Here is a 27,370-nt window from a genome sequence, read left to right on the forward strand (position 1 = left end):
TTCGACACTGGTTTCACTGGTCGTGGTCGCGGCTAACTGATGTCCCAGCGAAATGTCAAAACAAAGATTTGTGCAACTACCCGACCAAAAAATAAAGGTAATAAAATAAATTTCGCGATAGACCCGTCTATAAAAGTGAGTTAATATTGTACGTAATTCTAATATATTGGATTTCATTTGATTGTTTTGTGACCGCGATTCTTCTTATGCTACATTTTGGAGTTGAGATCTAAATAGTAGTGACGTCACATGATGAGATGCCTCAGATCCTGATGTGCCACATATTGGACTGCACTCTCCTCGATAACCCGTACTGTGTTGTAGACCAAGAATAACAGGTACACGTTCAGACCTGGAAGGAACAAGGATTTCTGTTTAGAAGAGGAAAATGGGAATCGTTTGTGAACTTAGAGAACAGCACACGAGCCCGTTTATTAGTAGGGAAAAGCACATGCAGGGCTATAACCGCGAAAATCGAAGTTCGCAAATTCCGGGCATTTTTCTTTGTCACTCTAATTACTTAACTTACGCCTTCATTAGAGTAAAAGAGAAAGATCCCCGCAATTTGCGAAAAACGGTTTTCGCGGTAGCCCCTCTGGAGTCCGATTCAGATTTAAGAATTAGTTATAGTTTTAAACTTGAGCGGTAAGTATTCGACAAGCGACGTTTGACGTATCGTATTGAACTTGTTGAATTTCTTGAATTATTGGTTGTACTCATAGATGGTAGTATTTCTATAGATGTGGCCTACCGCGTGCCCCCGTAAGGGATAGACATAGATGACGTCACAAACCCGGGGATACCATATAGGTAAAAATTACCCCAATATTACCAAATATTGGGGTAATTTTAATCACGTTCGCGAGTTGTTCGCCTACGTAAGACGCAGCGATAAATAAAATATCAATGGGCCAATTTTCTTTTTATTTTATTTTATTTAGAAAACAAATAAGTCTTACAAAAGTGACTAAAAATAGGCCTAAAGTCAACTTAGTAACGTATAAAACGTTACTAAGTTGACTATTACAATGAAAAGTAAATAGGTTACTTAATTATAAATTACCCGTAGGTATAGTTGTGAGTACAACACGCAAATAAAGTAAGAAAACAATGCAAAATATTTACTTGAAACAATTTTTCAATTACTAGTAAACAAAATATGCCGAACTTTGTTCTTGAAAACGGACAAACTATGAACAAAAATGTCTATATCATTAAGCGATTCATTGTACATATTACAAGTATGCCTAAAGAAAGAATTTTTAGCATACTGTGTGCCACAGGAAATAGAAAAGGTAGGTTTTCGTAATATGCTTTGAGCATATCCGGCAGTTTTGCGTCGGTGCCCAGTTTCTCCTTCCGGTTGCTAAAATCCATTTAGCACGCGTGCCTGCATCTTGTGGAAATCTGGAGGTAATAAACGAAATATTCATTTTGTAATCTGTCACTCTTATTGCAAAATTAAGAATTAGTGCCTGCAGCATATCATAGAATTAGATTCTCTGAGTCGTGGCAAAACCCCCTATAACGTTATGATAATTAACATTATAATTTAAACACAGTTCAATTTTATTGTTCGTATATGTCCAGTTCTACAGCAAAATTATTTATAAAAATGTTATTAAAATACAAAATACCCGAATTTTGGGGTAATTGTATGCATCACGGGCTGGTATCCCTCGAATAATACGTTATTAAAAGGGTGACGGCTTACTGTCAATATGCGTACGTAATTTGGTCGGTTAATTTAGCAGGAAATATTTATAGGTTAATTTTTTTACCCGAGTTATTATTTACTGTAAATGCTTTTTCTACTCTGATTTTAATTGATATAGATTGTAGGATGCTGTTACTAAGCATGATAATGTGACCGAAGTATAAAATACTGTATTTACCTGTGAAATGTTACGTTGTCCTGTTTTTGCCGGCAGTCACTTGTACAGCGCAAAACTGAGCAATTCACCATATTTGTTGAATTGTTAAGTACTACTACATGCACACGAAACACTGATTTCAATATTTTTCCTGATAATCTTTGCACTGTTCATATGTTTCACACCAATTTGACGTTTACGCATTGTTTGTATCCCACCATAAACTACGGTGGGGAATAAAAAAATATGAGACTGTGACAAAGACAAACAATAATAGCGCTTTCTCTGCTACTCCTAGTGAAAGATACATAAGACTATCCCGTTCTGTCAGTTATCCCCACCACTCATGTCATGCCCTCGGTTGTACTAAATGATATTATCCGCAGTTGATAAGCATTCGATTCAATCAACTGTTGGATTAGAATGGACGCGAAATCTGACAGTCTGGTTTAGATATGACCAAATTAAATATGACTGATCTTCAAAGATCGCTAACCCTGATTGGTGGATGTGAATCTACTATTTAACACAACTTGCGCGAAATAATTTCTTGATACAACAACATTCAATCACAATGTTTGCTACTATATTTTAGTAGGCGTTTGTTTCGATAGTTGCATCTATAACACGTATGATCTAAATAAATGTGTTAAAAATTAACGTGATTACTAGTAAAATGTTATATTAAAAACCGGCCAAGTGCGAGTCGGACACGCGCACGGATGGTTCCGCACCATCGACAAAAAAAAACAAAAAAAAAGCAAAAAAACGGTTACCCATCCAAGTACTGACCCCGCCCGACGTTGCTTAACTTTGGTCAAAAATCACGTTTGTTGTATGGGAGCCCCACTTAAATCTTTATTTTATTCTGTTTTTAGTATTTGTTGTTATAGCGGCAACAGAAATACATCATCTGTGAAAATTTCAACTGTCTAGCTATCATGGTTCGTGAGATACAGCCTGGTGACAAACGGACGGACGGACGGACGGACAGCGGAGTCTTAGTAATAGGGTCCCGTTTTTACCCTTTGGGTACGGAACCCTAAAAATTTAACTTTGACGATTTGGTGCATGTTATGTAACGACAATGTAATTTGATAAGATCAAGATAATGTTACAATGCGCTTATGAACGTCAAATAAAGCTACACCGGCTTCCTACACCGCTGCCTCGAGAAGATTTAAATCCTCCCCGTTGCACCCGTTAGTTGGTTATATTTTAAATATTGTAATTACGAATGAAAAAAGAGTGGAGGCAGATCTCCGTGAGATTGGCGTTAAGGATTTCTGTTTAGAAGAGGAAAATGGGAAGCGTTTGTGAACTTAGAGAACAGCATACGAGCCCGTTAGTAGGGAACAGGCCGCGTAGACAACATGACAATCGCCAACGCTCCGTAGCGAACGAAACGCAACTATCACTGTCACACTAATACGGAAGAGTGATAGAGAGACTCGAAGCGATTCGATGGCGAAGCGCAAGCGATTTTCACCTTGGCTAGCAATCCGATTCAGCTTTAAGAATTAGTAATAGTTTTAAACTGGTTTTGACACGATCAAATATGACTGGTTTTGAAAATCGCTAACCCTGATTGGTGGATGCGAATCTACTATTTAACACAACTTGCGCGAAATAATTTCTTGATACAGCAAAATTCAATCACAAACTTTGCTACTATATTTTTGTAGGCGTTTGTTTCGATAGTTGCATCTATAAACACGTATGATCTAAATAAATGTGTTAAAAAGTAACGTGATTGACAGTTTTCTAGTATATTGAATGTTATAGTAAAACATTCAACTTTGACGATTTGGTGCATGTTATGTAACGACTATGTAATTTGGTAAGATAAAGATAAGATAAGATAAGATAGTTTGTTATTCAAGTAGGCGTATTACAATGCGCTTATGAACGTCAAATAAAGCTACACCGGCTCCAACACTCCAACCCTACACCATTTCCTCGAGAAGATTTAAATCCCACCTTAATTGGAGGAGGGTATCCAAATATGGGACCGACAACAACCCGTTTGCACCCGTTAGTTGGTTATTAATGCTAATAATTTTACATATTGTAATTACTAATGAAAAAAGAGTGGAGGCAGATCTCCGTGAGCTTGGCGTCGGCAAAGCTGGCGTGATACCGCTCTGAGCGTCTACCGCGAACCACGATCGACGTGTTGCCTCTCTGTCGCACTTGTAAATTCGTACGTAAGTGTGACAGGGAGGTAACACGTCGAACGTGGTTCGCGGTAGGCCCTCTGGACCGAGCAAAGTGGCGTGCTCTTGTGTTGGAGGCCAAGACGCATTTTGGGTCAGCACGTCAGCCAAATAAAAAGTAAGTTATTAAGTAATTACAAATACCTAAAAAGAAGAAGTAGACGGCGTTCTCGAGGTACTCTTCCATGTCAAGGAACACCATATCCACGCAGAAAGTCACCAGTTGGAACACGAGCCCGAAGTACAAGTAACTTTTTAGTAGATTCTGGTTTCTCTGAAAACAAGAAGACCAATAGTATGAGCTGCATGAGGCATGAGGTTATTAATAGAAAAGGTGTTTGTGTATTTTTTTCTTAATTTTAGACGCAGTGGTTTCGGCGATAAAGGGGGGAGGGAATGGTCGGACAGACAGACAGACGCACGAGTGATCCTAGAAGGGTTCCGTTTTTTTCCTTTTGAGGTACGGAACCCTAAAAATAGGTATAACGGGCTCAAGGGTCAGGACCAATTCTAAAAGTCCCGAAAAAGAAAAACCCTGTCCACATACGTTCCGCTGATTAGTGAGCTTATTTTGATCTCATTTGATATGAAAATCTGAAAAGTTGGTCAGTATGACCATGAAATAAAACTATGGATTATATGGCGTATAATGAATTTAAAACATATGCCGACATTTCCAACCTTTTAAGGGGCCCACTGATTAATAATCTGCCGGACGGTATCGGCCTGTCAGTGGTCAACGGAACCCTGTAAAGGTTTATCGCCGTACCTAATTAAAAACAAAATTCATCTTCTTTATTAATCGTTTTCAAATACAACTACTTTAGATAGTCACAAAATTAAATCAAATTAAATAGCTCGCACTTCCACTTTATTGTTATTTATCTAGAGTTAGATCAAGATAAGTCTGCAACGTTTTTTATAGTACACGCAGTGCGTTATTTTAAACGTCATACTTCTGTGAAATTATGATGTATTAAATAACACTTGCACTGCGTGTGCTATCAAAATCGTTGCAGACTCTTGGTCAAATTCTAATATAAGTAAATGGAATATAAATGGCACAAACCCCTTTACGGGTCTATTAAACAAAGTCTTTAATAAATCCAGGATGCAACCGTCAGTGGCAATCAGCGGGCAAGTAAGACAAGTAGATCCGCTGGATTATTTTGGTCATACTCTTATTTGCTTTGGGTTGGCGGAAATCGCTGTCTTTACTGAGTAAGAGTTTTCTCATTCTCTTACTGCCAAGTTGGCAGCAGACATAATAACTAAGAGACGATACCGTGAAGTACATGATTAACTTAAAGGTGACAGTCTATTTCCAATTACCGCTGCACTACTGTCAATTTTACTATGGAAATTGACAGTAACAGCGACGCGTTCAGTACCAGTAGTGCAGCTGCGGTCAGAAATGGAATGTTACCCTAAGAATTTCGTTGCGTCTTCTATTTTCGAAAACTTTTGGTTGTGGCGGTAGAAATAATCGTTGCGGATGGCACGCCTATCTTGTCATACGCCACACGATAAAAACATGGATGACACGCCTGTCGTGCCATCCGCATCGAAACGGTTAATCGACAATAATACATTACCTTATGGGCTCCAATTAGCAGCACAATGTACATGATAACATCAGTGAGGAGAAACGCGAGTGTCAATGGTATATGCACTATTGGGTCCATGCGTGGAGGCAGTTCCTCGCCGTCGCCATCTTTGGTCGCCTCCTCGACCAGCATGAAGACGAAGAATGGGAAGACGAGGAGGGTGAGCACCTGGAAAAGGTTATAAGAATAAAATATAGGCATAATAAATAGTACACCTGTAGAAACCAAACATTTTGCGTGCCCTTATGAAGCACTATGCTCACACTTTTAGGTCACAGCTAGCTGTAGCTAGTTTGGTATATTTATATGTATATTTGTTGTGTAGTTACACAGATAAAACAGCTGTTTGAAAAACATATTTTAAAAATGATATTCTTCAAAAAATATGTTGGTATGGATCTCGGAAACTAATACTACAAACATAATAAAACAAACATAACATAATAATAAAACAAACAAAAAACCCGACAGGTTACATATATTTTTGGAAAGATCTTTTCACTACCTTTCATTTGGTACCCATATTGCTAGAGTATGAAAAACAAACAATCCCCCCCCCCTCAATTTTTTTATTAGCGGGCGCCATGTTCAAAATTTATATAGCCTACGTCACTACAACAATTCTGACAAATTCAACCACACCTCATATGTCAAAAACTGTCCAGCCGATTGGGCTGTGTGGAGGGGAGGATTGTTTTTTTTTACTCTAGCAATATGGGTACCAAATGAAAGATAGTGCAAAGACCATTTCAAAAATATATGTAAACTGTCGGGTTTTTTGTTTGTTTTAATAATAGTTACCTACAGTTTAATGTAGGTAACAGAAAATTATTTTTTTTTTCAACTTGATGTACTTTTCTTATTTTTTGCTATATCTGGTTATTTATTTTTTAACATTACATAGAGGATATTCAGAGTCACTTGGTATGTATTTTGGACTAATCCATTCAGCCATTTTCAATTTAGAGCAGTTAGAAGTCAACTCCACTGTAGGTACTGCGGATTGTGAATTTTTTAACGTTTTCTAATAATTTGTTAGCCCAAGTATTGAAAATGTTACAATATGTTATATATTTGTGATCTACTTACAAAGCCCTTTCATTTGGTACCCCACGTGGTATGCTTAAACGAAAATAAAAAAAAGTTTGTACTGCCGAATTTATGACGTCACAGCAACTACCCCCACCACTTTCGCGCTTGTCATCTCATATATTTGTGTTCAGGGCATTACACTGAATGCATCGATACCATATTCACCCATATCCGAGACGACATGAACGAAAACTAACCTAAAGCCTGAAAAAATGGCCTACTATATACGTTTAAAGTTGAGATCTCTAAACTTTTTGACCTGAGGACTTTGGCTTCCCCTGAGGACGTTGGCATGTTGTCTACGGGGCCTGAGCCGAGCTGAGCGTCCGGCACTTTGTTTTCTATAGACTTCCACTTCCGATCCTCGGTCTTGTGATGCTTTCTATTCTATAACGAAGTGTCGGACACATCCCGGACCTCAGACCGTTCTATGTAGTGCGAGTCATCCTTCGGGCCTCGCGGGCCGTAATTTGCAAACCCTTGATATACCGTCAACCAGGGTGAATAGAGATGGCTAGGGTTAATAGGGACAAAACTTTATATCTTATTTACCTGACAATTCTTAATAACTACCCACACAAATTATTTCATGCAAAATCTACTCGTACTGTTATTTTCAATCGAATGATACATTTTTTGTGGGTATGCATAAGAAATAGCAAGGAAAATTACATAATTTCAACTTTTGTCTCTATTCACCCCAGCTATCCCTATTCACCCCGATTGGTGGTTGACAGTACGTAAACTACGTAAAGTTACTTACCAAATTGACATATCCGAATATAATGACTCCTTTCCGTATGGGCACAAAGAAACAGCACTTCCTAACTATAGGGATGGTTGGACATTTCGTTTGGCACCATTTCATCTCGCAGGCCTCTCCCCAGGCGGGATTATGATCGTGACATATGTCAGGGACCTATTCGGTAACTGACTTAGGTATATAAGTTCTAGGCCTCGTTTTACTCCTGATCCTGTCAAAGTGGCTGTTAACCCCTCGTGCTAATATTGATAACTGAGTAGGTAAGCAAAAGACACCAAATTTAAAACGACGAGCGCAGCGAGTCCTTTGAAATTGGAATTCTGAGAGTTGCGAGGATTTTAAGGCACGAGGGTTAAACAAACATTACTACCGAGTGAAACTCAAAGTATTCACCACATCAACCAGTTTAGGTCCACCATTCAGTTTAGGTCCTAAACAGAATCTTAATAAGACATCATGGTAAGGCCCCAAATCTGTTTTATATACGCACTGTGTGAGGCTAAGTCTGTATTGTCTTATATCTAGATTTCGTTTCGTGTAACCACTTAGGCGTCTCGCGACAGACTGTGAAGATGGCAGCTGTATGTCATTGTGGGCATCCCGTGTATAATAGGATGCTTCCTCTAAAGGTAGGTACCACGATTTTGAATTTAAATCAGGACGATTTTGAACTGGCTGGGGCCTGTTTTGATCAAATTGGGACAAGGGACTTGAAAATTAAGTTTGAGATTGTTCTATAGGAACACCGAGAACGCCTATTGTAATGATGATTGTTATGTTATGACGTTAGGTATACCTATATTAAATTATTAACAGACAAATTAGTATTATTCATTTTCTCGAATTGTTCGTGTAATAGGTTAGATTAATATTATGAATACTTTACCTTCCACCAAAAATCCCACATAAGAATATACTGTGGCTTAAGAACTGAAATTTCAACGTCGCACCTGTATTCTAAAGTTAACCCGGTTTACCACTATGGCTGGTCTACGTCGTAACGTAACATTGAAATTGTCGTTTATATTTTGAATTAATATACTTTACCTATAACTAAATTGCTCAATAAACTATCATAATGACCTTCCATTTTTTTTGCAAATCCTCAGGCGATTTATTTTTTATTACATACAGAATATACAGAATTAAATTATTAAAAATTATATCCCCTCATTTTCACGTGCGTGGCTACGCTTCAAGACGAAATATAACTGTATGACTCACGCCACTCAGACATGTTCCAGTTAATACGTAATAAGAAGGATGATATCTATTAGCGGCCAGTCGAGATGATTGGCCTAGACCTTAGAAATCTAGACTTCAGATTAGCTAAGTAGGGTAGGAGTTGATCGTTGCGCGATATTATATCTTTTCAAGGTATAAGACGTAACGGTTTAGGTACTGACACTGTAAAATTGCATTGACTGGTTTGAAAAAACTGTACTGGAAGGCACTCAATAAGTGTAAGTGAACATTTTTTTATGGTTTCATTTAAATGATGTAGGCATTTTTCCATTATTTAATTTACTCTGGCTAGTACTTCACGTATTAACACTTTTTATTGTTTAACACATCTCGTTGTAACAAAAAAAATGGACCGCTATATTAACGGATAATATAATAAGCTTATTTCTTATTACGCAACTAAGTAAGTATGTCTAAAATTTAAAGGGGCATATGTACTGTAAAACGTTGTAAGTACGATACTAGTGCGAATAGGTAATTCGCAATTCGTGTACCTAACCTTAAAACGCTCGCTTCGGTCGTGTTTTAATTTATCGCCACTCGTTGCACGTTTCCTATTATTCGCACTTGTATCGTAATGTACTAATATTTAATTAGATGGATAGAGTATTTTTATATTCTTTTATTTTCTAAATCCTTCTTCAATATTTCCAATTCATGGACGGGAAACATCCGTTTCTTCTGAACCACATCTTCTTCAGAATCCGAGTCGGAGTAAGTTGTGGTACATCTTCTGATGTCCTGTTCTTTCGCCATAGAAACGTCAAGGACAAAGCTAGTTTCTCTACGTGCCCCGTTTACGTAATAGGCTGTCTGGTTTCGTTGCTTTAAAATCTCAATTTTGATGAGTATGAGGAAGTACAGGTCGAGAACTGAAATAAAACGAAAACATTTTTGAGAAAAGGAGAAAATATTAAGGACAGACAGACAGACGCACGAGCGGCACGAGTGATCCTATAAGGGTTCCGTTTTTTCCTTTTGAGGAACCCTAAAAAACTTCACATTTCGCGACAGACCTGTCTATAAATGTAAGTTAAAAAACTTATATTACTTAAATAAATCAATCTTACATATACTGGTGACTGTAGATATATTGACAGCTATCAAGGGGAAGCCGAGGATGTATTTTTCTTCGTCCTGCAGGGTCAGTGCCACGTCCAGAGTTATGAATATAAAGTAGCCCATCATCACGACGACCAGAGCGAATATGCTGAAGGAGTAGTACAGCCGCAGCAACTTGTAGTTTTTCTGTTGAAACAAACAATGAATAAGAAAACCTTTGGAAAAAACCGTCCAAGTGCGAGTCGGACTCGCGCACGGAGGGTTCCGCACCATCAACAAAAAATAGAGCAAAAAAATCGTGTTTGTTGTGTGGGAGCCCCCTTAAATATTTATTTTATTTTATTTTTAGTATTTGTTGTTATAGCGGCAACAGAGATACATCATTTGTGAAAATTTCAACTGTCTAGCTATCGCGGTTCATAAGATACAGCCAGGTGACAGACGGACGAACGGACGGACGGACGGACAGCGAAGTCTTAGTAATAGGGTCCCGTTTTTTACTCTTTGGGTACGGAACCCTAAAAAGAGCCAACTGCAGTAGAAATCTCCAGTTTTAGGAAGCTTAAAGAGCCACAATGTTCATTTTAAGCTTGTAGGATATAACCAAAATTTGGTTTAATGGACGATTTAATGGAGACGCCTTGTCTGTAATTTTCTGTACGAAACAGTCTGCCAATTTTTGCGGGGGAGGGGCACGTTAAATGTATACGTAACATAAAAATAGCCATGTCAGATAAACGTCAGTCCATACAATGTGTACGACCATTGGTCATAGAGTTTCGACAGAGGGGAACGCCTGTTAATGGCTACTCCGTTTGGTTATATCCTTGAAGGGAAAACTATAACGTTTAAATAGTATTCTGATGCGCATTCATGTCAAAGGAAGGAAAAACATAAATACTTAAATCAACTCAGGTCAACCGAGGTAAATACGTCACTTAAGGTAAATGCGTCTTTTAAAGATATCTTCCAAACGCAACATATTATAACAATTATAGCCGTCTGCATTAAAAGTTCAGTAATCACACTTCAAACAGTGATGATTGCAATAGTTCTAAAATGTTCCGTTTAGAAGAAATCTTTAAAAGACGCATTTACCTCGGTTGGACCTTACTTTATGCGCTCCAATGACGAATGTGATAGTAAACACCATGTTGGTCACAAGGAAGCTTAGCAGGGCGAGTACTATGGCGAGTCCTTTCGCACTGAACTGTGTGCCGGCTTCGTGGGCGATTATCAATATATACGCCGCTGTTATAATCTAAATAAAAAACACATACATGTATAAACACTATTAAAAGTTACAAAAGGGTTTGGAGATGGTACTTAGGGTAACATTCCATTTCTGACCGCAGCTGCACTACTGGTACTGAACGCGTCGCTGTTACTGTCAATTTCCATAGTAAAATGAACAGTAGTGCAGCTGTTGTTGGAAATGGACTGTCACCTTTAGGTTTTACACGTTTTAGTCAAAGGAAAAACTATGAAAATAAAATCCACTAAACTAGACTATATATTTGCAAGGGCAGACTCGAACCAAAACCTTCAAAGATTGACGTCACTGCATATAACTAACGTTACTTACATCATAGAAAACAATCGCAACAATATGTTAATTTTTGACCGAGCGTTACCGAAGGTCCCCATTTTTGGTCAAATATTATGTTTTCGTATATCTAGATGTTCACCTCTGCAAATCGCATTTTTCAACCGATTCTCGTGAAATTTTGTGAGCAGGTTCAATATTTAGATAATAATAATTTGTCGTTTCGTTTTTTGGAAACAATTAGGCGCTTATGAATTAAGATCATTGTGTGTTCGCTGTGATAATGACTCGACGAAGTATAACACGTGTTAGTAAACGGATGTGTCGATAATGGGCAAAACCTAATGTTGTAAGCGTAGTCTCTATGGCTCGGTTTGTACCCAATAATAATAAACAGGACAATTGGAATTTATGATAAGGACTACAGCTAGTAAATTCGTCGCTAGGAGCGCCATCGCGGCGGCGTGGGTCAGTTTAAATGTCATATTAATAGATTTAGTTTTCATGTTTATTTTGATAATTTACAATATTTCTTCTCCTTTTTGTCCTTTTCTCATTATTTGGGTTCGACTCTATATTATTTTAAGCTAAAAAAAGTACCTACGCTAAAAAAAAAAAATAACGTCATATAACAGAAAAGTGCCATTTTGATCCCTCCTAGCAGGGAAGAAAAAGCCCTTTGTTAAAAGAGTATTGTAGGTATCTATCTATCTTGAGAAAAAGGTATTCTTTTATTACCATTCTGAAATATCCCCAGGCAATCAATCCTTTCCTTAATGGCATACAACAACAACATTTAGTCAACACTGGTAGATTACACATGTCAAATATAAATAATCTCACAATAATATTATAATATTTTAACTATATTATGTATTTATACCCGAAGTTGTTTACACTGTGATAGTGTAACTAGAATACTGTAGGCAATTTCTTTACTCGTACTTCCCTATAATTATTAGAGATGCCCCGAATAGTGGTTTTGGCCGAATACCGAATACCTTATATTCGGCCACTCTCTCGGCTAAATACCGAATATTCGGCATGATTGCGAACATTGTGAGTCACAACTACGAGGAAAACTGTTCGCCAACAAAGCACAACGTTTGCTAAGATATATTTTTTGTAAAACAGTACGGATATGATGGTCGTTCTTGTCTACGTGACAGCGTGATAAAACGGTGTCCGTCACTTTCTTTCCCACGGTGTTAAACAGTGACAGTTATTTTATCACGTGGATAAAGATGGATAAAGCTATCCATAATAGGCTGGCAGAACTAATAATGAATGTAGTTTGAGTCAATCAAATCAGACCCATGATAAAAATAAAATATTTCCTAATCAACAAATGCTTAAAAAAGGGTCTTCCTATTTAACGACTTTCCAATTATAATACATTTTAAATATTAAATATGACAATTTTTTGAAATTTCCTTTGTGTAATTTATCTTTTTAGGTAGGGGCAACAGATATTCGGTATTCGGCCGAATAGTAGGCAACATTCGGCCGAATACCGAATATTCGGCAAAGTGGCCGAATAGGCCGAATACCGAATAGTTGCCGAATATTCGTGGCATCTCTAATAATTGTGTACCTACTTATAATTGTGTAATGTACCTACTCTACAAACGACACTGATAATCGCTTGCGATTTGCAATTCATCGCGGTATTTGATCGATCGAATCTATTCGTCGCTCCTACTAAGCCGGCAATTGTCTTAAATTGCATGCAACTTGTGTCACAGTCTGTAGAAGCCTAAAAATAAGTGCAATTTGATGTCTTATTCCGTACACATAAGTCTCAGAATGTTCATTTACTTTTGAACAAGAATGAAGATGTACGACCTTTCAACTGCGATAATACTGCAGATTATGTGTGACCTATTACAGATGTCCTAGGCTTAATTAGTAATTTGTTCAGTGTTTATACTCATGTCTCTTCCACGCCTATGCTGTTTTGATTGCGTCCTGAATAGAATGGGTTTTATAAGGTACCAAAGTACCACAACCACAACGACTTCTCGCAGGCACTTGGCTCTGGTTTTCTAGGATAGCGGTGCCGTCATATAGCTCCATACAAAATACTACTACATCCACATTTAGCTGAATTAGTCATAGTCATTTATTTATAATATTTTAAATATTAAGTACATGTCAAAAATATTATTTTGTATAGAGACGACCGCTATATTACGGCACTGGAAATCCTAGAAAAACAGAGCTTTAGAGTTAGACCAAGCTATAATACCTATTCGTCGTCGATTAGTAATAGTTGGACAAGAAATTGTAGAAAATTATTGAGGGCGCCACTTCCTACGTAACTTTCACATTTTTCACGTAAAAGGGTCATTCTCTCATTTCGTGCAAATCGGTGAGATTCTCTCGATTTGTAATTTTTGTTTTAAATGGTAAACTTTTGAGTTTCGTCAATTTGTGGATTCATTTATTAACATTTTTCTGCTAAAGGCACCTTTGTAACGTTATTACTTTTCATTTAATAAGGCTACTGGTAATGAACTACGCGCTGGTAATGAATTCGGCCGAGATGGTAATTTTATCAGTGGACGGTAATGAAACAAACTTATGAAATCGAACATATTCTATGTATATAAGTATGTATTTATCTATATACGTATGTATATCGTCGCCTAACACCCATAGTACAAGCTTTGCTTAGTTTGGGGCTAGGTTGATCTGTGTAAGATGTCCCCCAATATTTATTTATTTATTTATTATTTATATAAAAAACTGTATTTCAAGAAAATTAACACCAATTAAAATCAACAATATTAAAAACATGTGTCTTAAGCACTGCGGAGATGATCAAACCGACTTGACATACACTTGGAGTTGACAATCTCAACTTATAATGTTCAAGCTAGATGGTACATTCACCATTTACTTATCATCATTATAAGTCGAGATTGTTAACCCCAAGTGTTTGTTAAGTCGGTTTGATCATCTGCGCACCATATCACATTAAACATAGTTTTCAAATTTTCAAAAATTAGCATAGACAAAATATATTTAAATCATTCGCGTTTTGTACCTATGTAATTTTTTTTTATCGTTTTAACCCTATAGTGTGGGGTGTCGTCGGATAGGTCTTTAAAAATAAATAGGAGTTTGCAAACAACATTTTTTGATAAAGTCAATCAATTCGGAAATAATAATTTAGAAAGAATAAAAAACGGTTATTCCTTCTAACTTTTGAAAAATGGATCCAAAAAATATGGAAAAAAATCATAAAAATAGTGCTATAGAGCGGGGAGCGGGGACGAAGACGAAAAGCCGACGTTAGGTACTTAGCGCGTGTATTAGGTAACTTAGGGCTATTACAATACTGTTAGAATTTACTTGTCGAGCAAGACCTAACTAGGTAGGCGCGAGCTAGACTAGTAAGTTTTACTACGGAACAGACACTAGGATACTTCAACAGAGGTGAAGGTATATAGCGTGCAGTACCGAAGTCCCTACTTGCATTTCTCAAATAATCCTCGGCCGTGGTCCGAGGGTCATGATTCTACGTTGAACAAACGATAGCGCGAACTAACTCGACCACTGCGCCATCTATCGGTAGGCGGGTGGAGTTGTATCGGTGCAGCGGCTGCGCTGCACTGCGAGTTGTGTGCATCACGGTACCCGTAGCGACATCTGTTGACGTGTGGTGGTAATGGTGTTACAACTCTCCCCCTATGTCCATGCAGTCGACCCGACAAGTGTGACATTAATCTTAAAGTCTAGGTTTAGTGCGCGGTCTACCGCGGGGTCTCGCCACTGCTGCAGTGGCATCTTTCTTGCCAGAGGATTGTTTTCTTGGCCGTCCTCTTTTCCTGATCGGTAATGACGGCTCAGGGACAGTTGTGTCTTCAGATCGGTATCTGGTTAAGGCTGATGCATGATATACACCAACAGGGGTTTTCGAATCCGTGCTTGCGAATTCAAATGAACTGGCACCATGTCGTCGTACTATAGCATACGGTCCATCACGACGTGGGGCTAGCTTAGAGCTAAACCCTTGACTAGATTTACTCAATACGTGAGTAGCGACCAACACCAAGTCGCCGGGTTTGTAATCAGGACATGCTTGTCGTTTCTGATCCACATACTCCTTCCTCTTCTCTTCCTTCTCTTCCTGTACTTCTCGAGCTCTGGCTAAGGTATCAGCCATCAAGAGTAAACGGGGGGTCAGCTCTTTAACGAAATTATCATTCCTCACTATCTCTCTGAGATCATGTTGCACGTCATCTGGTGTCCTAAGCTCGCGTCCGAATGTCAGATACGCTGGGGTCTGACCGGTTGAGCATGACGTTGCCGTATTCATTGCGAAACGAATGCTGGGCAGTTTATCTGCCCACGTCGCATGATTGTCCTCTACCAGAATAGCCAACTGTGTCTTTAGGTCTCTGTTCCTTCGTTCGACCGGGTTGGTTTCAGGATGATATACCGTCGTGAAGCCATGTTGAATGTTAAGGCAGTAGGTCAATTGTTGCATAACACTGCTCACGAACTGTGTGCCGTTATCGCTGATGAACCGGCGAGGGGTACCATATCTCAATATGATCTCTTCAAGCAGTATTCTGGCACACTCTTCTGATGTGGCTCGCTCAAGTGCAAATAATTCAACCCAACGCGTAGCAATATCCTCGATTATGAAGATCCAGTTGTGATTGCCAACGGTTCGGGGTAGGGGTCCGAACAAGTCAAATGCTACTACTTCAAAGCGTTGGTTCTGCGCTGTGGTCTGAAGCAATCCAGCAGGCTTCTGATTGGAGCACTTGTAGCGTTGACATTGCAGACAATAGCGGACATAGGTTTCTATGTGCTTCCTCATTCCTTTCCAAAAGTAACGCTTTGCTATGCGTTCGAAGGTTTTGTCTGCCCCATAGTGTCCAGCGGTTGCCTCATTATGATAGGCAGCAAGAATATTTTCTTGTTCTTGTTTGGGAATGACCAGTTGACTGGATTCCCTGTCTGAGTCTGGTCCATAGCGATACAACAAGCCATTGTTTATATGATAACCTTTTCTACTCCAGTATCTAGCCTTCTCTTCGTCTGTGCTTTCCAAGCACTGTACTATTTTAACAATATCTTCGTCCTTGTGTTGTTCTTCTCTTATAACTTCCTTGCTCTTTGCAGGCATGTCAACAACTACGGTACAAACCCCACAGTCTTCTTCTGTTGCAGATTCGCAGCTAGGACGGGACAGAGAGTCGGCGACTACATTTGTTTTGCCGGAGATGTATTTTATATTGAGATCATATGGCTGCAGTAGGAGAGCCCATCGGGCCAACCGACCAGTTGGTGATTTTAATGACATGAGCCATCGCAGGGCTTGATGATCGGTCAAAATGGTAATCGCAGCACCTTCAATGTAGCCTCGGAATTTGGAGACGGCCCACACAACGCCCAGAGCTTCACGTTCAGTCGTAGAATAATTGCGCTCGGCCTTGGTCAGGAGTCTGCTAGCATATTCGACGGGGTGTTCTGTCTCCCCCTCCCCCTGGACCAGAACCGCACCGAGGGCATAGCTACTGGCATCAGTCTTAATGGTATACGGCTTAGTATGATCAGCTTGGGCCAGTACTGGAGAAGAAGCTAAAGACTCACGAAGTTTGGTGAAAGCGTTTATTTGGTCTTCTTCCCATTTCCACGTGGCATTCTTCTTGGTCAGGCGCGTAAGCGGTTCTGCGACTTCTGCGAAATTGGGTATGAATCGTCTATACCAAGAGCACATCTGGACAAATGACAGCAGGTGCTTAAGATTTCGCGGAGGCAGTGTATCTAGTATAGCGCTGACTTTATCTGGGTCAGGCTGCAGGCCATCAGCGGTGATATAGTGTCCCAGATATTTAACCTTTTGGCAGCAAAAGTTGCACTTTGCTCTGTTTGCTGTCAAGTTGAACTCCTTGAGTTTGTTGAAAACGTCCTGTAGATCCTTCACGTGGTCATCAAAAGTAGGCGACATAACAATCAAGTCATCTAGATATACCATGAGCTTGATATGGCTGAGCGATATGCGGAATCGATCCATCATTCGTTGGAACGTGGCCGGAGCGTTGCGTAACCCAAAAGGCATTCTCCGGAAGCGGTACATTCCGAACGGGCACACAAAACTTGTTTTGTCCCGGTGGTCCTCCTTAACACTTATCTGCCAATATCCGGCGCGGAGATCTATGGTACTCATATAAGGCGTCGGCTTAGCATTGTGAAGCAAGTCGTCAATCCTTGGCATAGGGTATGCATCAGGCGTCGTGATCGCATTGAGTTGACGATAATCCACGCATACCCTTGTGCTTCCGTCTTTCTTGGGAACCAATACTACAGGAGCGGCCCATGGGGATGAGCATGGTTCGATCACCTTTTCTGCTAGCATCTTAGATACTTCCTTTTTAAGGATCTCAGTCTTCATTGGTGATAGACGGTACGGTGGTACAGAAATGGGCTTGTGCACACCCGTCTCGATCACATGTTCGAAGCCTTTTACCGGTTCTCCATTAGGTGTGAAAACGTCTTGATTTCTATCCAAGAAATCATCCAGCACCGTGACATCGATCGATGAGATCGATGTTGATGGAAAAAGCGAGTCATCAATACCATCCAGGTCACATTCTTCATCGTAATTCTGAAGGTTAACTATCGCATCTTCATATAAGGCGTTCAGTATAGGGGAGTAATTCTCAGGAATCTCAGGATATTCAAGATGAGGCCTCTTCTTGGGAGGTGACGGAGCATCTATCCTGATGAGTGGACCGTATGCGCGAGCCGTGTTGCTTCCTTCTGGTAGTGACGGTGACAGATAAAGGTCAGGGGTTATGGCAGCGACCGCAGTTTTATTGCCATAATTAATAAAACTCTCTGGATAGAGCTCGAATACCTGGGTAGGATCATCCAGGAAGTGCCAAGTGCTTTGTGCCATGCTAATTTCGATGAGAGCATCCTGAAGAAAACCCACTCCTAGTAACGTTTTGTTTCGCCGAGACTCAGGAAAAACCAGGAGGGTCGTGACCACTGTACGGCCATTAATTGTGACTGGCGCTTGGGTGACCAGTATCATCTGACGTTTGGGATCACCGTCAGCTAACGTCACCCCGATCCCATATTCTCTGAATGGGAATTCCTTTTTCTTCAGCTCGCAGTATAGAGAGTAAGAGGCGACGCTTGATTTGGCGCAGGTGTCCAAAAATACTGCACCAACTACTCCACTGATCTCGACGAAAACAACTGGGCGATCCCTCGCGTCGATTACTGCGTCTACAGAGCAGAACCCGATCTCCGGTAGAGGCCGCTGATTCTTGTTCGCGTGACATGTTGGACAGTTGGTTCTCACCACACCAGGGGCACCGCAGCCATAGCAACTGAACTTAGCTGCCGATGGTGATGGAGCTTGGGTCACCGCCTCAGAGGTAGAACCTTCAGCCTTTTCCTTCTGTTCGGTAGCTCGGCGTAGTTTCCTGCATTCTTCTGCCGAGTGTCCGAAATTGCGGCAGTACCTGCATTTGGTTTTCTTACAATCTGGTTTGCTTCCAATGCGGGTCTCTTGTTTGCTGTCGCTTGACTTCGTCACGCTTGGTTTTGTTACACTCTGTCCAGCAACGGCGTTCTTTTCATTAATAACGTGCTCCGCCGCCTTTGCCGCTTTTGCCAGTTCCTTGAAATCCTTTATGTCCGCGCGTGGAACCTTATCTCGGATGTCTAGACGCAGCAAGCCGTAGATCAGATCTAGTTGCTGGATCTCACTGTGACCTGGGCTAGGGAGCTGAGAGAACAGCATCCGCTTACGCCTGACAAAATCATCAGTTGTAGTCCCTTTGGCTTGCTTTTCCTGCGTTATGTCCAGGTATATTTGGTAGGGTTCGCGGGCAGGCGCAAAGTATTCCCGAAGTCGAGCTTCAAAATCGGACCACGTAGTTACATCATTCTTCACGCCTAACCACCAAACTCCTGCTTCCCCTTTTAGTATAATAGGGAGTTCGCTTAATGCAGTTACATCGCCGATATCCGCCGATCGTTTAAAAATGTTGATGGCCGACAGGAATGCTTCCACTACCTCGGCATCCTTTTCACCGCTAAACGAATATTTGCAGGTGATGAAGGAACCCCTGCTAGGTTGCGCTGCCACAGGTATTCTTTCTAGCAGCTGCGTAAATTGTTCCGGCGACAGCATCTTGGAGTGTGTCCTTTTAACGCTGGTAACACGTCCGTAGCGCGTAACAACAAAAGTTGGACTCTTCAACTTCGTAGGTTCGCCACTTTCGCTCATTAATATAGGTCGTCACGCGTAGCGTAGCTTGTAGTGCGACGATGATGCCACGAATGTCGTAGCACGCCGATGACGTCACGGACTCCGTAGCACGATGACGTAGCGAGTCTCGTAGCACCACGATGACGTCACGCAGACTGGCCTCACCGAGGGCGCCACTATAGAGCGGGGAGCGGGGACGAAGACGAAAAGCCGACGTTAGGTACTTAGCGCGTGTATTAGGTAACTTAGGGCTATTACAATACTGTTAGAATTTACTTGTCGAGCAAGACCTAACTAGGTAGGCGCGAGCTAGACTAGTAAGTTTTACTACGGAACAGACACTAGGATACTTCAACAGAGGTGAAGGTATATAGCGTGCAGTACCGAAGTCCCTACTTGCATTTCTCAAATAATCCTCGGCCGTGGTCCGAGGGTCATGATTCTACGTTGAACAAACGATAGCGCGAACTAACTCGACCACTGCGCCATCTATCGGTAGGCGGGTGGAGTTGTATCGGTGCAGCGGCTGCGCTGCACTGCGAGTTGTGTGCATCACGGTACCCGTAGCGACATCTGTTGACGTGTGGTGGTAATGGTGTTACAGTGCTTAATAAACTCATTCAAACAAAATTAAAGCGAACTTGATAAGTTAAGCCGTTTATGAGTTATCGCTAAAAGTCTTCCCTTCTTATTTTATTTAAAAGCCTGGCAAACCTTATTTGTGACCGGATTTTCGCAAGCAACCCTATAACCACATAATAGTGACCGGAAAAAGATAGGCAACCTAGTTGATTTATATTGTACAAGTTGTATACTTTCCATTGGAACTTATTTCGTTTGTCAGACAGATCGGTGAAATTTAAAGAAAAAAATTTTTTTTTTTCAAAAAATAATTAAACATAATTTTGACCATATTTCTTTAAGCAACCCTATTTATTTATGTTCAGGAATATATTTTCTTTCATAATATGTAAGTTTCATCCGTCAGACATATCGGTGAAGGTCGACCATCTTAGACTACAAAGGCTCCCCGGTTGGGCTCCCCTATTATCATATACAGTTTTAAATGTTTATAACAACGTAATATTTATAATAACTAAGCCTCTTTCCATTAAATGCACTGCCTCGAATATATTATCATTACCTTCTTAAGTCATTCATTACCTTTCCCAGTAAAATTAGAAGGAAAAGAAGTGAATGAAACCGATATGAATGAAGTTTTGGAAGTTTTTGTCGCCTACATCAGTTGGCATCAGACCTTAATTTTGCAGAATAAACCATCTGAAAGGGGACACTAAAACACTTCATTACGTATAATTATAATAATGTACACTTGCTACTTACTGTATAAATCACGCGATGGCGATGAAGACTAACGAGAACCACACTCCTTCCCGACCCGAGAGATCGTATATATTTTCGCTAACAGCGGCACACGGGCGTCCGCTACGAGATCACGCGGCCAACTGACTGACGAACAATGTGTTGCATCGGCGGTAGGCGCTATATACCCTCGCTATATAGCAAAATATAGCTAATCTATTTCTCGCGTCGGTAATGAAGAAATTACTTGAACCATACACTTATAAGGCTGTATAGTTTTTATTATTTATTTCTAGCTTCTAATATTATACGATTTAAAACATAACTAAATAAGTCATTTATTGAACAAACAACGAATTTTCTATTTGTAGTATCTTAAGGTTAAAATGTAGGTCAAAGTTATATATTCACGCGTTACATGTAGAGATGAATGAAAAAATTGGGTGTTAATTGTACATATAAAGAAAATACATATCTTTTTAGAATTGTTCATTGGAGAGACATATACTTTAGGCCCTATGTTACAACCTTGCATTAACAGATATTTGAAAACGCCACCACATTTTTGGTAAATTTCCGAAAACACCGATTTGCACGAAATGCGAGAACGACCCAAAACACTTAAACATGGCAACAATTTTATTTAATTTCTACTATTTTATGTCGCACTACATGTTCATTGATTTAGGATAAAAAATTAAATACACTTCTCAATTCATATAATTCCTTTATTGTCACTGCATATATAACATCCTAGATATCCTTATTCAATCACTCTCCTTCCATACTCAATTATGTGCCAATCGACACAGTCGATACTCAGCTCAGCAGCGGAAGGGTTGAAGATCTAGATACGTTATTTAGTGTCAGCAACGTGCATTTTGCATTGAGCCTCAGCAGCAGCAGGGTTAGAGAACTGCATCTCCAGACCTTGCTCCTGCAGCTTGACTACCTCGCTGCGTATTAACAGTATCAGGTATATTTGTAGACCTGAAAACAAATAAAGCTGGTAAATCACTACATAGTATAAAAGAAAGTCGCTTCCCGCTTTCTGTGCTTAGATCTTTAAAACTACGCAACGGATTTAGATGCGGTTTTTAGGGTTCCGTACCCAAAGGGTAAAAACGGGACCCTATTACTAAGACTCCGCTGTCCGTCCGTCCGTCCGTTCACCCGTCCGTTCACCCGTCCGTCCGTCCATCCGTCCGTCCGTTCGTTCGTCCGTCCGTCTGTCACCAGGCTGTATCTCACGAACCGTGATAGCTAGTTACAGTTGAAATTTTCACAGATGATGTATTTTTGTTGCCGCTATAGGACGATTTTTTTTGTTGTCCCCTACACTTTTTTTTTTCAAATTTGGGATTTTTTATGTTATTTTTACTCAGAATCACGAGCTCTTTCTATCCTAATAGGAGAAAAAAAGTGTCCCAAAATTTCCATACATTTTTCGATCTTTCCTGTTGGAACTGGCCATCAGGTACAACTTTTTATGTAACTGCTGTATTTTCAAATATGTGAATTTTACAGACTTCAATAAATATTGTATGCAAGGATATTTGTTTCAATATTTCCATTCCGCGACCGCCATACAAAGTCTATGAAAAATGATGACGTAATGGAAATAAAAACCTTAGGGCACTTTTTTCTCCTATTAGGATAGAAAAAGCTCGTGATTCTGAGTAGAAATAACATAAAAAATCCCAAATTTGAAAAAAAAAAGTGTAGGGGACAACAAAAACAAAAACGCTCTATAACAACAAATACTAAAAACAGAATAAAATAAAGATTTAAGTGGGGCTCCCATACAACAAACGTGATTTTTGACCGAATTTAAGCAACGTCGGGCGGGGCCAGTACTTGGATGGGTGACCGATTTTTTGTTTCTTTTTTTTGCTTGTTTTGCTCTATTTTTTGTTGATGGTGCGGAACACTCCGTGCGCGAGTCCGACTCGCACTTGGCCGGTTTTTTTTTAAATAGTGTGCCAATCATGTGCTAGCCCGGCTGGTAATTTCCCGCCCAATTTCACTGAAGCTAAGACTTTATATTATGTATACTTACATATTTGAACGAAACTAATGCTCAATCCGGGTAGTGCTATGACTACAACATCTCCGTACTCCATGCCATAAGATATTAAGATCAAAGCTCGTCTGACCTCGGCGTATGTTTGCCAACAGAAAGTCAAGAGTAACAGCCCAAGCCAAACCATGCTGAAGATGTAAACTGCTTTGAGCTGTTTTACTGCTTTCTGAAAGAATTTATAAAAATATTAATTTAAACATAACTAATACTCAACTAGGGAACAAATAAAATTATTCATTTTAATTTACGAGTGGCCTAGCGGTCAGGACGTTAGAAGACGAAGACGCGGGTTCTATTCCCGCCTCGGCCGCCGGTGGATTTGGTCACAGTTTCTTTAGTGGTTGATATCCATTTCAGTTTATAATACCAAATATTAATAAATATTTAAGAACCATCTTACACAGATCAACAGCCTCACAGGCAGGGTCACTAGCATCTAGGCTAGAAGGCCGTTTTTTTAATACGCGCTTTTATCGCCCACCGTACCTAATATACTTCTTTTAACAGACATTGAACCTTAATCTGTTAAACAAAAGGATTTGTTTCTTTTACCTCAGAACCCCTTGAAAAAGCCCATTTAAAAAGCAATATTACCATACTGCTTATAAGGTTCAAATAGGGATGATGACACATGTTGAATTTTATAACAAAATCTAGTAAAATAGATAGCAAACGAGCAATTTATCCCAATAATGTGGAATTTAAAATAAAATATTAAAAAATTACAAAAATACAGGACCTGAAAATTTCAAAATTTTAGTTTTTTTTTACTTCCAAAAACGATAAAAGTAAGGGTACCATTCGATTCCTCACATTTCATCCAAAAAAATATTGTATACCTAGCAACTATACTTATACATAAACGCAATATTTCACCGACAAAAACGCAATTTTCTTGTTTTGTCCATACGACAATATGGGCTCACAGAGACCTTGACGTCACGTTCCCTTATCCTTTTGTTTAGCGCGTTTCGCGAGTGAAATGCGACTGTCGGCCTTTGACTACAATTTCTGACTTTTGTGCAATGGGCCCCATATAGACATTTGATCCTAAAAACAAACCCGATCGATTGATACCATAAATGAAAATTAGTCATGTAGCCTATTCTAGTAACAGCTCATTCGGAGATAGCACGTTTGGGTAATGTGTCGATCGACCGCTCACATTAAGGTTAAAATATGAAATGAATGAGCTGTTACTACATGAAATTGAAGTATGTATATAGATAGGATGATAACATTGCTTTTTAAATGGGCTTTTTATAGGTATTCGGTGGTGAGCTACCGAATCCCGCTCTGCATAAAATAAACATGCCATTTGTTTAACAGATTAAGGTCTAATCCGAAAATTCACCTCAGGAAATTCAACTAAGTACCTATATACTTACAGGCGTTCAGAACTTGAGCTCAAGTGAATTTCATTAATTAGATATTTAAATACTCACCAGATGTCCGCCCACGATCAATAATATATTAAATACCACGTCAATAACTAAAACGACAGTTTCCATGATAAGTATGACGTGCAAAATACTTAATCCTGCTAATAAGTATATCATTAGACATAGCGCCAGCATGTCGAGAGCCTGGAACACATTAAGATAGTAGATTATATACTTACAACTAGGGCATAAAGCGACCCATTTCATCCCGATTCCCAGACAATTTGTCGACATATTAGGTCAAAGATAAAATGGGGCGCTATATACTCTGCTTTTCACTCTGATTACGAGAAATATACATAGAAATATCCAACATTTTTCCGTATTTATTTAAGACTAAAGATAACCGCATTAGTGCGGGAATAGTTAATTTTGTTTTATTTTGTTATTTTATTTTTTAGTTTTATATAATATTAACCCTAACTTTAAGTATAGTAATAATGATACTAACCCCGATGGACATTACGTCTGAAATAAATGCTTTTTATTTATTTATTTATTTATACGCACTTTCCGTGCCTTTGTCGAAAATAAAAAGGGCCATAATGAACTGAAAACCGGTGATACATGTGCGAATAGGCAATTCGCAACTCGTGTCGATTTAAAATACTTCTTTCGGTCTTGTTTTAAATTTATCACCATTCACCATTCGTTGCGAATTTCCTACTTTCTGCACTTGTATCGTAAATAGATATGAGCGCCGATAGGCATATAGCCGGCGGCGGCGCGCCGGTCAAAATTGGTCGGCGGCGGCGGCGAATCGGCGGCGTGGCCTTGAAACACCTTCGATTAATGAAAAAAGAATTCAAACCAAAATTTTACCGAAAAAACATGTATTTGCTGTAAGAAAGTTATGAAATAAATGCATTTTTTATTTTCAAGGATAATTTATTGAATAATGGTACGAAAAAAATTGATATCGTATAAACTGTGGATAAGCGGTATCGCGCGGCATCAGAGGCGGTCTTAATCTTGGCGAGGCTCTGGCCGGAAGATCTTAGCGAGGCCCTTATCTTTTGTGCTAAGTTAAAAATTGCAGATTGACTGTATCAGGGAAACGTCTTGTCGACAGTCCAAAGAAAATCGAGCTCCGTCATTAACCAATATCGATTCATCAAAACCAATTTATGTCAAAAAGTGAGGCCCAACGCCGAGCTCCATGTAACACCGAAGACTTGATTTCGACGCCTCCCAATGCGAGGCCAGAGGATGAGCTGCAGGTAAGCATACAGCTAAGAATCGAACGCCAAGTGTAAGCTTGGCTGACGGCCGAACGCCTAGAGCGCTGATTGCGGCGCGCTTCTGTGCGAGGCCGAGCTGCAAGAGAGCAGAGCGAGGGCGCAGGCCGATAAAGACTGAAGCCATAGTGTTAAAGATCTGGAGCTTTCCTGCGGGCGCATTCGTGCGACGCCAAAGGCCGAGCTACAATGGAGCTAAGATCGCATAAGGACCAATGCTCAAGCGTTTTAAAACAGGCCGAAAGTTGAGCTCCAAACAGGGCCAAAAACTTGCAGGTTCAGATAGCGGCTTAATTCCATGCGAACGATGCAAGGCCAAAGATTGAGCTGCGAGAGAGCAAAGCTTGAAATTTGAACAGTGGCCAAGTATATTTGAGACCCGATTCCGACGCCTTTCCGTGCGAAGCCAACGGCCGGACATTTGGACGTGGAAACGCTTAATATCTCAAAATTAACCCCATTTAATACCTTTTAAAGACGTTTAACCATGCTTGCAATGGTTAAATTCGCGGTAAATGACGGATGGTTAGCTGGCAAAATTAGTTATGCATTGGATCGGTAATCCAAAGATGGGTTCGAGTCTCACGTTAGCCAGAGTTGATCACAGTTATTTTTTTCATTGTGATTGACATATGTCTAGTGTACTCGTATATATACAATATAAATTGTAATGTGGAACGTTCCACAATAAAAATTGAAGGAAATCAGTATGTTTATTACAAGCATATTGATGTTAAAATTGATATTAAATAATTTCGTTTCCCCAAGACTACTAGCGCGGTTACTAGACATATAAGTTTGCATTTGCCTTCGATATTTTTTAATTATATGGGCCTATAATACCTTTTGAATGCCTATAAACTATTCGAAGTGGCGCCGTTAATGATCTAAACTCGATTAAAAATATATTATCTGATTCCGAAAGTAGTAGTAACTACCAAGGTCACGCCGATGCCACGCCGATAGCGCAGCGTCGGCGGCGGCGGCGCGAAAATTTTGTCGGCGGCGGCGGCGCGCCGGCGCGGCGCTCATATCTAATCGTAAATAACTATTAACATATATTATCAGAATTTACTTACCAGTTTTAAATATCCCCAAGTGATAAGGCCTCTCCTCAAAGGTATACAAAAGCAGCATCTTTTGAACCCCGGAGCTTCGCGTCGCATTTTCAACAAAGCCTCAAAAGGATTCCTTATTTTGGTCACTTTAGTCTTCTCTTCGTTATTATCCATATTTATGGGTAATTTGGTTTAAAAAAAGTTTAAATAATAATTGGTAAAACGAGTTTTAACTAAGTAAACTAGATGTGTTAAAACCATTCGAACTGAAACGTGTTTATAGATTTAAAATACCTCACTGGTTTATTATTTTTTGTTGCCAATGTGAACACGAGAGATAGAATAATGAAATGAACATGTAATTGCTATAAAATGTGACTAAAATGACTGATTTGTCACACCGGAACCGGATTACAATGTTTCAGTCAAGTACGATAAGGAGCACCATTCAAATTTAACAAATTGTTATTGTTGTGGATAGGGTTTGCACGACGGATCCGAAATGTATAGGAAGATCCGCGGATCCGGATCCAGATCCGGATAATTTCATACATTCCGGATCCGGATTGCAAACCC

General features: G+C 39.7%; 2 protein-coding genes across 2 annotated transcripts; both read right to left on the reverse strand.

Annotated features, from left to right (window-relative positions):
- Positions 1-216: 216 nt before the first annotated feature.
- LOC134653223 (uncharacterized) lies at positions 217-7,709 on the reverse strand. Its single transcript, XM_063508551.1, has 4 exons — positions 7,553-7,709; positions 5,686-5,865; positions 4,235-4,364; positions 217-352 (listed from the first exon to the last, which is right to left on the reverse strand). Exons 1-4 carry the CDS (start codon positions 7,655-7,657, stop codon positions 246-248), a joined length of 522 nt encoding a protein of 173 aa, XP_063364621.1. The 5' UTR covers positions 7,658-7,709; the 3' UTR covers positions 217-245.
- Positions 7,710-9,409: 1,700 nt separating this feature from the next.
- LOC134653686 (uncharacterized) lies at positions 9,410-26,983 on the reverse strand. Its single transcript, XM_063509078.1, has 4 exons — positions 26,816-26,983; positions 10,974-11,120; positions 9,868-10,045; positions 9,410-9,669 (listed from the first exon to the last, which is right to left on the reverse strand). Exons 1-4 carry the CDS (start codon positions 26,966-26,968, stop codon positions 9,410-9,412), a joined length of 738 nt encoding a protein of 245 aa, XP_063365148.1. The 5' UTR covers positions 26,969-26,983.
- Positions 26,984-27,370: the final 387 nt, after the last annotated feature.

Source organism: Cydia amplana, chromosome 13, assembly GCF_948474715.1.
Source record: "Cydia amplana chromosome 13, ilCydAmpl1.1, whole genome shotgun sequence".
Taxonomy (NCBI): domain Eukaryota; kingdom Metazoa; phylum Arthropoda; class Insecta; order Lepidoptera; family Tortricidae; genus Cydia; species Cydia amplana.

What these genes read in the sequence shown, in the direction of transcription:
- LOC134653223 (XM_063508551.1), bottom strand. Translation starts at nt 7,657, where the DNA reads ATGAAATGGTGCCAAACGAAATGTCCAACCATCCCTATAGTTAGGAAG. An exon ending in TATTCGGATATGTCAATTTG is followed by an intron (nt 5,866 to 7,552) that starts GTAAGTAACTTT and finishes AACCTTTTCCAG; the next exon opens with GTGCTCACCCTCCTCGTCTT. An exon ending in CGTCTACTTCTTCTTTTTAG is followed by an intron (nt 353 to 4,234) that starts GTATTTGTAATT and finishes TGTTCCTTCCAG; the next exon opens with GTCTGAACGTGTACCTGTTA.
- LOC134653686 (XM_063509078.1), bottom strand. Translation starts at nt 26,968, where the DNA reads ATGGATAATAACGAAGAGAAGACTAAAGTGACCAAAATAAGGAATCCT. An exon ending in TCGTCATTGGAGCGCATAAA is followed by an intron (nt 10,046 to 10,973) that starts GTAAGGTCCAAC and finishes TTGTTTCAACAG; the next exon opens with AAAAACTACAAGTTGCTGCG. An exon ending in ATCTACAGTCACCAGTATAT is followed by an intron (nt 9,670 to 9,867) that starts GTAAGATTGATT and finishes GTTTTATTTCAG; the next exon opens with TTCTCGACCTGTACTTCCTC.